This window comes from Lagenorhynchus albirostris, chromosome 13, assembly GCF_949774975.1.
Source record: "Lagenorhynchus albirostris chromosome 13, mLagAlb1.1, whole genome shotgun sequence".
In the NCBI taxonomy this organism is placed as follows: Eukaryota; Metazoa; Chordata; class Mammalia; order Artiodactyla; family Delphinidae; genus Lagenorhynchus; species Lagenorhynchus albirostris.
In genome coordinates this window covers 88,385,606-88,397,761 of record NC_083107.1, presented here as the reverse complement: position 1 = coordinate 88,397,761, position 12,156 = coordinate 88,385,606, and the positions used below count along the sequence as shown (strand labels likewise).

General features: G+C 51.2%; 1 protein-coding gene across 3 annotated transcripts in view; it reads left to right on the top strand.

Moving 5' to 3' along the window:
* Nucleotides 1-4,467, top strand: part of SNTG2 (syntrophin gamma 2) — a 198,625-nt gene extending 194,158 nt beyond the window's left edge. For all 3 annotated transcript variants that reach the window (XM_060169633.1, XM_060169632.1, XM_060169631.1), the window contains one exon: nucleotides 4,268-4,467. In XM_060169633.1, the coding sequence (XP_060025616.1) occupies nucleotides 4,268-4,399 (132 nt within the window). In that variant the 3' untranslated portion in view covers nucleotides 4,400-4,467. The remainder of the gene's footprint in view (nucleotides 1-4,267) is intronic.
* The last annotated feature ends 7,689 nt before the right edge of the window (nucleotides 4,468-12,156 follow it).

Sequence of the window (12,156 nt, the reverse complement as noted above, 5' to 3'; positions counted from 1 at the left end):
AGGGATGGGCGTAAAGAGAAAATGCATCCGAGGGAGGATTTCCGGGGCTTTGGGAGCACAGAGGGGAGGTTATTTTTTCTATCCATTATTTACAAAAACGTTGTGCAGTTCTGGGTCGTGGGCTGAGCCCATAGTGAGGCCAATGGCCGGAGCTTTGGGGTTGCAGTCTTTTTTAAAGAAAGCATTTGTTTTCCTGTTTTCTACGTCTTTCTCCTAAATAAAGAGTGTAGCATAAAGAAGCTTTCTGAAATGAAGGATTTACTTGCCTACTGATCTACTTAGTAGGTTATAAGCGAATTACAGTTAAGTTGCAAGGACTGAATTCGGGGTCCACTGCAGGGAGGGACGGTGCCCTTCTACCCCCCACCCCTTTCCTATGCCCGTTGTTTGTATTTTACACGTTCCTCTATGATTTCATTTCTGCCTCTAGAATGAGCCGTCAAGGGCAGCTTTTCTTTAGCTTTTTATCTTCAGAGCTTAGTAAATGTGTTTTAAATGAATAAATTAATGAAGAAAGAAAGAGCAAGTTAGTATTGAAAGAACTACCAGATACACTCACAAAAATTGTTATCAGTTTCCAAGGAAAAAATTGTTCCAAGTATCGTGAAAATCCCCGACGACTACAGACCTCTGCACATGAAGGTTTCCGGCGAGCCCAGTTGAGAATCCACGAGGCGGATGCTGGTCGTTGAAGGCAGCGCACTGTGTGATGAAGAAGAATTCTGTCTTTAGGAGGAACAGAGGCGGGTGTTCTTCACTCTGTGATGATCCGGGAGGATAAACTCCACTGGAAACTATGCCTCGGCGTCGCGAGTCGCACAGACGGTCAGACGTGGACGGCGGGGGCTGAGCAGGGGTACATCACGCCGCTGCCGGCTTCAGCGAGTAACCGTGGCGGCGTCGGATTGTGGAGAGATGGTGGAGGGAGACAAGGCCAGGTTCCTCCTGAAAATGGAGTGAAGCGGGGCCTCGACAGCATAGGGGACACGCGAGTGCAGCCCCTTCCAAATATGGGTCTGAAATTGGCCTTAATCTGTTCTCCCGGAAGCTGGAACGGAGCAGAGCTTTCCTTTCTTTGCTCTTCTTTTCCCTTCCTCGCTGCCTTTCTTCCCTCCTTCCTCCCTCCCAGGTCCCCTGCGTGGTCGGTCAATAAGGTGCCCCTCCTCCGCATGGGGACAGGGAAGGCGCACCAGCCGCGTCCCGCTGCATCCAGGTTAGAGCCCAGCATCACCCGGCCGCCTCGCCGCTTCTCACCTGCTGGCCTCTGACGCCACTTCTCGGCTTTCTTCCTGGACGTTGTGCTTCCCGTAGACATTTGCTTGGAAAACATCGCTCAAAGGTTTGCTGTGTCCGAGGGTCTCTGTGCAAGGGTCGTCTTGGTTACGACACCTGCCTGGGGACCCACCCCTCCCTCCGAGCCTTCCTGGGCCGTCAGGCCTTCACCGCGGTCCGGCGGGCGGGGGGATCTTTTATCGCACCCGTTAGGTTACAAGCCGCCGCTGTGCTCAGTCCTTCCTAAGCACGACTGCCTCATCCCCACAACCAGCCCAGGAGAGAAGCGCTGGCATCACAATATATGTTCAATATGGTACAAAACAGATTGTTCAAGTCGACATAAAGTTTACGTTAATTCACGTACAAGCCAGAACGACTTCCCCAGACCTCAGTATGTGAATGTTTCTTCCACCAAGAGAGTCAGCCTGTCCTTGAAGCTTCGACGCCAGGAATGGACTTCTCCTCTCCAGCTATGCGAGTCCTAGGTGGCAGTACTTCCAATGCAGGGCGGTTCTGTCTGCATATGGAAGATCAGTGGTCCAGTGTAGCCGTGCTGTGGAGTATCTTCTCTGGACCTCCCGGATGACTCGCGGCAGCTTCTGCGTCACCTTGCACTTGAACCCTTCTCCCTGCCCGGCTCCACCCACCACATGCCTGCTGGATGCCTCCAGGGCAGCTCAGCCGCAGCCAGCCCCTCCCCTCCACCCGCTCTGGGGCCCCAGCCGCGCCCACTGGACGCATCTCCTCCGGGGTTGATGAGGCCCGGGTGCCTCTGTGAGGTACCACCCTGCTCCCTGAGCTCCTCCAGGACGACATCCCCTACGCAGAGCCTCCGTCTCCGAGGGGCACACAGACCACCAGGCACCACGGGGGATGCGGCCTGAGAATCTGCTTTTCCAGGATGCTCCCAAGAGGTGCTGATGCCTCAGGACCGCTCGGTGTAAGAGCTAGTGCACTAGGTTTCTTCTGGAAGGTTTTGTCAGGAAACAGCGAGGGCCCATTGCACCAGTTTGTCCTGGGTTTCGGCGCCAGTTCTGTGACTAGTCCGCCTCGTCACCTCGCAGAAGTTACTTAAACCCCTAAAACCGCCATTTCCTCCTCTGGAAGATGAACTTGGCGCTTTACTCGGCGTGTCCTACTTCACTTCTGACCTTTGAGGCTGACGATGCTCTATTAACAGACGGCTGGAAGAGGACCGGCGTTGGCTGGGTACCGATGCTGTACCGGAAGCCACGCCTTCCCTCCACGCCTCCTGTGCTGGCCCGGCTCCGTCCGGGGCCGTGTGCATCACACCCCACGGGGAGCCACTCGGTGACGTTTCAGGAACTTTGCCAGCCTGTCATCAGTCCGTGGGGAGTATTTACAAACACCACAGCCATCAGCAAATGCTGCAGCTCAGAGGCCCCGGCACAGCACTGCCTGGGCTGCAGAGTCCACAGGTGGGAGACCCGTATCTGATCCCCTCAGTGGGCCTGTCTCCACACTCAGCGGCTGGGCCCCGAGCTGAGTTCCCTGCAGAATAACACGTGGTAGATTGTGTTCTGTGCGTGGTTATCCCTGCTAATTGTCACATCCAGTTACACTCCTTGGGGGCGTTTTCTAAGGGAAATTACAGCGCGTATTCACTTATCCTAGAGACTCGTTCATTTATTTAACAATAATCTCTTTCAAGTATAGCTTTGATCGGCTTCCATGTTGAATTCTTTGGGAAGGGCAGTGGTTAAGGCTCCCCTTGAAATAAAGTCTGTGTCTGAATTGCTACAGCTGAGTGGAAACTGGTCTTTTAAACGGTTACAGACTTTAAACTTTCCCCCTCGTGCACTGGGCCATTAGATGACAATTAGCGAAAACTAAAAGCCCAGGATGGCTACCGCTGCTCGGAAGGGCTGTCTGTCATCTCACAGACAGTTTTGGACACATGTCTGCAGTTTGCGCAGCAAGATGGAAATAGAGGTAGTGCCCTAAGGAAATGTGATTTCTGCGCGAGGAGATGTATTGAGGACATCCAGGCAACGTTAACACTTACACGTTCATTGAAAGTGTCACCCTTGTGATAGATGGAACATTCCTGAGAGTAAGGATCATAAAAGAAGAAATGTTTTCTCAGGTTTGGGTGACCTCAGTCTTCATAGTTTGACGAGCCCAGTATAGACCCTCACGGCTTCCTGAGAGTTTCCGCTAATTAAGGAAAAGATCAAGGTATTAAAACACTTAAAATCTGATAATTATGCCAAGCTGTAGATCATATTTAAAATCAGTGTTTCAGCCACCATGAAATGTTAAAAGACTTTATAAAAATCGAGCTCACTGGGACAAATAAATTGCAGAGGAAAGTAACTGGGTGACAGGGTTCAGTGGGTGAAACTCACAAAACATGAGATAGAACTTGCTGGCCATGTGCCCCAGCCTCTAGCTCACCTGCCGAGCACGCGGACACACACATCCACGTGCACGAACACTTACAGCACACGTGTGCACACACGCACACAGGCACAAATGCATGCAGAGCGTACACACACGGGCACATAAGTACAGGGGCACATGTGTGCACATACGTTCACACATGTGCACAGGCGCACGTGCACACACACAGGGTGTAGCACGGTTCATTCTGCTAAACTGGGAACACGGTGAGCCCTGCTGTGTGAGAGCTCTGACAGGCTGCAGTGGAGGCCGGAGTCCCGACCTGGTGCTGCCGGTCAGGTGACTGAAAGCCCGGCACAGATGGAGTCAGGATGCGGAAGAGGACCTGAGCGCTGACCTGTGTTAGTTACAAGAAAATCACGAATTAAACCCAATCGTCAGGATATCCATGCAAAAAACCCAGAAAGCCAGTGTGTTCATGTTTACAGCCGCCTTTCTTAGTTCGTGTGTATTTGTACTTACTTGAGTAACTTCCTTGTGGTTCTAAGAACATAGAATCTGTTAAATTTTCTGTAATGTGTTTTTCTAATATTTATAATATATAAGTACATTCTATTTCTTCTTGCAGGAGCTGGAGTTTCAGGATCTGACGGCTGTTCTACACTGCATCCACTCCTTCATAGCGGCGAAGGTGGCCTCGGTGGATCCGGTATTTATAGACAGTCAGAGTATTGCCAGAAAGTACATGTATAGCAGCTGAGCAGTGCTTCTGTTGAGTGCTGAAATTTAAATTATTTTCTTAAGAAATGAATATTTCCTGCACAATATTGCGACTTTGTGTGATTTTATAATGATCCTATAGTTGTGATACCAATAAAACATGTCGCTAGTTTCCAGAGATGGGTCGGACTTGTTGCATCTGACAAGGAGCACAGCCTCCGCTCAGGGAGAGCTGTGGCTGAGGAAACTCGCCTTCCCTGTGAAGTAAGCCGCGTCACCACATCCTCCAGACACGTGGAGGCGCCAACAGCACACACGCTGCTAAGACCCACATCTCGTTTCCATTTCTATTTCCTTACAGTCGAAGAGCCCCAGAGCTTCACCACTTTTATTTTCCCCAAGAATGGCAAGCTCTCCTTTGGATTTCCACCATGGTTTATCCCAGGACATTGGATATAGTTCTCTGTGCTGTACAGCAACTAGGGATGGTCCTACTAAGTGAAGTAAGTCCGAGAAAGACAAATATCATATGATATCACTTACATGTGGAATCTTAAAAATGTTCCAAACGAACTTATTTACAAAACAGAAACAGACCCACAGACGTAGAAAACAAACTTACGGTTACCAAAGGGGAAAAGGTGGGTGGGAGGGGTAAGTTGGGAGTTTGGGATTAACAGATACACACCACTATATATATATATATATATATATATATATATATATATATATATATATATATATAAAGAGAAAGATAAAAAGATGCAGGGGTCATTGACGGCCAACTTGATTTCACTCAGAAAAGCCTTTTCCTCTCAGTGGCCAAGACCCTGCTTGACACAGGGCTGTGGACACAGGATTCCCACCTCAGGAGGCCTTTCTGCCCACCATGACCAACGTGGACAAGTGAACACTGGGCCACTCGGCAGCCCTGCAGACTTGCGGTTGCGGGGAAAGGGACACAGGCCACCCATCAGAAGCACAGTTAAGTCAGAAAGAGAGATGGGATTGGTGAAAACGCACCCTAGAAACTTTGTAAAGCTCCCAACTGGCTAACCCTGGGATAAAACTAGCACAGCGTATGTTCTAGAAGATAGCACCACACTGAAGTTAAGAGACTCTAGATCCAGGGAACAGAGGAACAGGTCAACAGAGCTAGTGTGAGAAAAACGTGGAGGTCTGAGGTGAACAGCTGATGGTAGGTTTATTTATTCAACAAACACTTGCAGAAGGTTCTTCGGGGCAGGCACCGTGGCTGGTCCTACAGCCACAGCAAGAGGCGGCTGAGGACCCAGTGCAGGCTGTGGGCTCGGACGAGGCCAGGTGGCCTCAGAAGGCCGACGTGACAGGTGACGGCGGCCGAGGTAGTAGCCGAGATCCACCCTCGTGGGTCAGTTCAGACATGGGATGTGGCCTTCATGCTTCCAGAAGAACGTTGGCATATTGGTTCCAAATAGACATCATTTTGTAATATAACACGTTTTGTATAAACTACGACTGTCTACCACAGGTTAGGAATTCTAGATTTTTGTATAGTAACTAGGAAGCTGGTTTACTTTAAAGCCCTGGACCATTCATAAATGTGATGGTGGTTGTACCACGTTAGCAGGATTTCCAGAATCTGGCCTATAGTGTCCTTTTTTTGTGTGTTTTTATTTTAAAACTCAAAGGCAATACCCACGTGACTTAGAATTTCCTCACTCTTGATAAAACAGTGCTTACTTGGAAATTTGGATAAGAGTGAGCGTCTTATTCTGTTCGGGCTGCTGTAACAGAAACCACAGACCGGGGGCTTATAAACCACAGACATTCATTTCTTCCAGTTCTGGAGGCCGAAGTCTGAGATCAAGGCGTCTGCAGACTCCAACCCCTCTTCCCGGTTCAGATGGCGTCTTCTCGCTGTGTCCTCACCCGGAGGAAGGGGTGCTATAAGGTCACCAATCCCATCATGAGGCCCCACCCGCGTGGCCTCATCAGCTCCCAGAGGCGCTGCTTCCAGACACCAGCACCCTGGGGGCTTGGCTTCCAGAAACAGTCATAGCAATAAGGAGGAACACAAATGTAACTGGCTTTATACAGCTTTTGTATTTTTTTTCTCAAAGTGGTGACAGTCTGGACAGACTTTCGTGACTTTTTGAAGTGCAGGTGACTCACAGCTCTGTCCTAGAAGACATTCTTTTCTTTGTTCAGAAAGCACTGAGAAATCCCTGCTATGCTCAGGGCCATTAACCATTAACTGTTGCAGGTAATTGAGGCACAAAGAGTTCAGGGTCGTGTTCACAGTTGTAGGAACTCCCCGCCCAGCCTTCAGTCTCACTGTTATTCCCCTTGTCATTAATTTCTTTTCTTTTTTTAATTTTGTTTTTCTCAGTATTTTTGGTGTCATTAATTTCAAAGGTCAATGGATAATTGAAGTTCCCAAGCCTGAATGTATTCCAACATGTGCACTGACATACAATTGTTGGTGATGCCTGAAACCCCAAACAATGGTGAGAGGAACATATATAGCCTCAGAATATTCAAGGAAAATATAAACGGCGTTCTAAAAGATAAAGTAAGCTGCCACCTACAGTATGTCTACAGCGTCCATTTCAAATTCATAAGTAATATGCTAAGTGTGATAAATTAGCATCATTTTATGCTAATAGGTATAGAAATGCCTGTGTTGGTTTAGAACTCTTTTCTCCCCTTGGGAAGAAAAACCACCTTTGAAGACTCTTCAGCTGAACGGAAGAAGCAGCTCCACCGTCACCACCTGGCCTCTGCTTCTCTCACCTTTCCCTCTCCCTGCCCATTGCATGCGTTGGGACGCAGGTAGAGTAACGCTGAGAAGAATCAGCTGCGGCATCAGCAGGCTTCTCCCTGCTCAGGATTTCAGAGACGTCCAGGGCTTCAGCTCACGGGGTTGTGGGTGAACCGCTCTCAAATGGATTTCTGCCCCTAATCAAAGAGTATTCTAGAACCAGGACTGCAGCGGTGAGCCAAGCAGACAAAACCTCTGCCGTGTTCCCCAGACTGGAGCCGCAGCTCCGACGGGGAGTCCTGGAGACGCATTCTGGGTGCTCTGAAACAAGGGAGCAAGGCCTCCAGGACGTTGAATCAGCAGCAGGCCTCCTCGGACAAACTGCTCTCGGGGTCAGGGCTTCGGACGCTCTCTGCTTCACAGGGTCACGAGGATCCAGTCTGGACAGAGACGCTCTTTATGCCCAAACTGCTGGAATGCGAGGAACTGGAAACCCCCTCGAGTCCAGTTCCTGTGCTGCAGCCGTGTCACCAGCTCCTCCCTGGCGGGACCTCTGGTCACCTCCATCATAAACCCTCCTGCCCCTCCGGCCACGGGACAACCCCGGCCAGCCCCAGGCTTTTGTGTGTGTGTTCCTTTTCGTTTTCACTGACCCGGCGGAATTTTTGGCTGAGTTCGTCTTTTGTTGTTAGTCGTGGATAATGAATTTTCGAAGTGTGTTACAGACTTACCAACCCACGACCTCTCAGGGAAACAGTCCCTGCCGTGTTGGGCTTTTCCTATCTAGTAGAACCAAATGTTGGCCCTTTAGGGTCTAACTTTCAGCAGAGAATATCTGAAAACATTTATGCAACATTGTTGACAGAGGAGTTCTTTGGAAAGAACAGCACACCTGAAAAGGTGAGCCCTTTCATTTGTAGATTTATCTTTTAAATAGATGCATGCGAATTTTAAACATCGACACAAAAAGATTGATTAGTGAGTTTTTTCATTCTTTTTTTTTCCCATTTTCAAATTTTAAAAAGAAAAAATGATCATGAAGTAAATTGCATCAAATTACTTCCATCACAAATTGCTGATAGAACATGTAGAAGATGAAAAAATCACACTCTTAACTTGGGTCTGCGTTAGCAGAGTAAGTGGTGGATTAAAAACTCGTCTTCATGATGGAAGAGAGGCTCTATTCTGGTTTACAGCATCTACGCCATCCCATGAAAATGTATTCAGAGGCAGGAATCACTCAGTATTTTCAACCCTACAGCTCCATCAGGCTTCGGATTCTAAGTTCTATTTCTGTGTTTGTTGAGGCTGCATGCTAACCACGATTCTGCGATATTCCCTTGTTTTGCTAAATGGCCTCAGTTGCAAAGCGCAGCATGAGGTAAACTTAGAGCCAAGATTCAGCCAAATGCTGTCCAGCTTGTCTCCGGAAGGTGAGGAGAAGCGGAGATGGAGGTGAGGAAAAGCGGAGATGGAGGTGAGGAGAAGCGGAGATGGAGGTGAGGACCCAGGAGGCTATTTCCAGTCACAGGGGACGCGTGTTTCCCTCAGTCCCTTGGGAGTGATGTCCTGAGTCTTTCATTCAGGACGCTTGTGTCCCTCGAGTGTGTCTCCTGGGCATTGGGTGCAGGCTGAGCTCTGACAGGTGCCTCCTACCCGGGCTGGGGTGGGAGGTATCAGCTCACAGGTCCCCCTACACCTGGGAAGAGAAAGAGGAAGGAGGCCCCGGCTCTGCCGTCTGGGGTCCAGCTGTCCACTTAAGTACAGCCCGGCCCCGAGGCCCCTGGAAGTGGGGTGCACAGTCCCCTTTCGCCCGCAGGGCCAGCCTGTCCTCCCCAAACGCCTGCCGGGAGCGAAGCCCAGCTCTGACCTTCAGCCGGTCACCCAGTGCCAAGTGCTTTTATAAAAAGCGTGCCCCTCTTCCACTCCTTGCAGGAGAAGCCGCCGCACGAGTCCACACAAACGGGACTGAGCGGCCTTTCTGCCCTTTCAGACAGTCCATGAGGGACATTCCTACAAGTCTGTCTGATTTGAGCAAACAGGTCATTAAGGGGCTTTGGCTCGTGTCCTCAGAGGTTCCATTTCTGCCTAGAAATGACCCGGGACGGCCTTCCACTTACCATGGAGCAGTGATCCTCCTGGAGCTCCTGGACCTGGGCCCCGTGTCCATGTCGCCCACAGGGCACCGGTCACTCTCAGCGCCGAAGGGCCAGGGGTGGCGGCCAGGTGACGGTGCTCCTGCCAGGGGGGCCCAGAGGTGGCCAGGGACACAGCCCTACTGCGCGGCCAAGGCCCAGGCCGTAAACGAGCAGGGCTGCGCCTTCTGAGCCAAACCCAGGCCCGAGCCCCCCTCCCCACTCCCCCTCTCTCCCCAGAGTGGAGAATTAAGGCATTTAACCACAGGTAACGTCCCGAGATCAACCAATGGTATTTCAGAACTGAGCAACCTTAAATGCTTCTGGCAATGAAAGAAAACCAAATGCACGCTTCTAAAGAACTTCCCGAGGGCCGTGGCAGCGTGACAGACAGCGGTGCAGAAGCACGAGCACAGCTCTCCTGAAAGGTGGTTTATGTTCTGGCGATGACAACATAGATAAGACAGAGTTTGGTTGGAAAAAGGATACATGCGTCATTGGTACCCAACAGTAAATTAACACCACAGTAAGAGACAAGAATATTAAGTAATACATACTTTTCCTGAGAAAAAATGTTCTCCTAGAATAAACTGTTCCTTTAAAACTGGAACTCAAAGCGAAAGCAAAGCAGAAAGAACACCCACATGTTTCCTCCAGGGAACTCGGTGTCCCGGTTTCCTCCAGGCAGGCGGTATTTTCTACCTTGACTCACACACACAGAGAACCTGCCTGCCCTGAGCACAGTCTTTGTCTCGCATTTGGTGGGAGACGCACGAGCTCCACAAGAATAAGACGTGCCCGCACGTGTGTGTGCACGTGTGAGCGTGTGCACGTGTGTGTACGTGTGTGTGTGCACGTGTGTGTGCACGTGTGAGCGTGTGCACGTGTGTGTACGTGTGTGTGCACGTGTGTGCGCGTGTGCACGTGTGTACGTGTGTGTGCACGGATGTGTGTGCCCGCACGGGAGCCTACGTGTGTGTGCACGTGTGAGCGTGTGCACGTATGTGTACGTGTGTGTGTGCACGGATGTGTGTGCCCGCACGGGAGCCTACGTGTGTGTGTACACGTGTGAGCGTGTGCACGTGTGTGTACGTGTGTGAGTGCATGTGTGTGGGGTGTGTGTACACGTGTGTGTGTGTGTACATGTGTGAGTGTGTGTACGTGTGTGTATGGAGCAGGGGGAAGGCAGTTTCAGAAATAAACATGGGTTCTGTTTCCAGAACCTGGAGAGGTGACGCTGAGGACACAGCAAACATCTACCAGCCCCACCCGTTCCCCGGGGCAGACTCTCGGTTTGAGGATCTTCTAACTGAGAAAGGAAAACAAACGTTGCCATCGGGTGGGATGTCGTGGAGCGGCTCGGACACCAAGGGGCTCACAGTCACAAAGCCGGCCCCGATCCACGGGACTGGGCGCACCCTCCAGGTACGGTGACAGGCAGGTGACGGGAGAGGCTGGGGAGAGCGCGGGGGTCGGGCTCGGGGGCCCCTCCTGCCTCAGTGCCCGGAAGCTGACCCCTGGGGAGCCTGGCTTCTCCCTCTGAGCTTCCAGGACTCCGACGGCAGGGCTGGGATCTGATGCCCCCGACGCTCGCTCAGCCCTAAACTTTGACCCCTGCAGCCAGGGCTGTGGGCCGTCCCACTCCTGAGGCTGGAGGCTCAGCTGCTGCTTCCTTGGGCTTTTAATCTGGAAAGTTGGGCCTCTCCTGGGTCAGCAGACGCTATCAGCACTGAAACGGCCTCAGGTCATTGCTGACAGTGACCAGGGTCAGCAGTGACAGAGACAAGGTCAGCACTGACAGGGACAGAGGTCAGCGGTGACAGTGGCCATGTTTGCTACAGCATGGTGTCTCTGTAGATTCTCTGAATTAGGCGATTATTACCGCTTACCAGGAAAGTTACCCGCTTTTCCCACAAGAAACCACAACCTGAAACGCGGGGCTTCCGGCTGGAGAGCCCTTTTCAGCCTGGACACCGTGGACTTTAGTTTCCATCCTTCATACAGCACTTGACCTTCTGTCCTTGTTAGCAAGCTTCTTACATTCAGAAAACTCATTTTGCAAAGTTATTAAATTGGTAGGGGGACTCCTGGGTTGCAGAAAACACGTACAGCTGCACCTGAAAATCAGAAATACTTGTGACTTGACTGTGCAAGTGGCTGAGAAGAAGAACCGCTCCATTATAATGTGCGAATTCGCCCAGCAGTCTAAGTGAAAATGTAAGTTTACTTCACGTTTCAATGAAACTGGTGATGCGTTCATTGTAGGTGTGAGTTTATTCAGGATTTTTATCGGCAAGAGTCAAACATTCACGCAGACTCTTCGTGTCTTGGCAAGTCAGTCACTAATGACTAAACCTAAAGGAGAACTTTTTCAAAAATTCCTCTTATCTTTAACAAAAATATAAATAGAGAGACCGCTTTCTAATCACGTGTCCTGGTGGCAACAGCTGCGAGCCACACAAGCAAAGTGAAAAGCCCTCTTACAGAGTCTCCCCCGTCCTACCCGTCCTCGGGCCTGGTGGGGACTCTGGCTGGTCCCCTGGGCCCTGCGCTGTGGGCGTCTCTCCTCGACCTGGACAGAGCGTCCCCTTCCTTGTCCGAAAGGCAGAGAGCTTCGGTCCAGGTGCCCCCGCGTGCAGGGAGCGGGGCTGTGAGATCGCAGAGGCCTCCGGCATTTGGGCTCCAAGTCGGCCCAGCAAGGCCACCTCTGGGGACGACTCAGCACCGATGTCCCCAGAGGAGAAGACCCTGCACAGCCGCGCCCGTCCCCCGCTCCCTGTGCCCCAGGCCCCTCCGTCCCGCTGGCGCCCAGGAGCACCCCGCACCTCCAGCGGGAACTGGGATCTGACACCCGAGGGCACGGCTGCCACACCCGCCTCGAACCCGGCCACCGGGCTCCACCCGGGGACGACGTCTCTG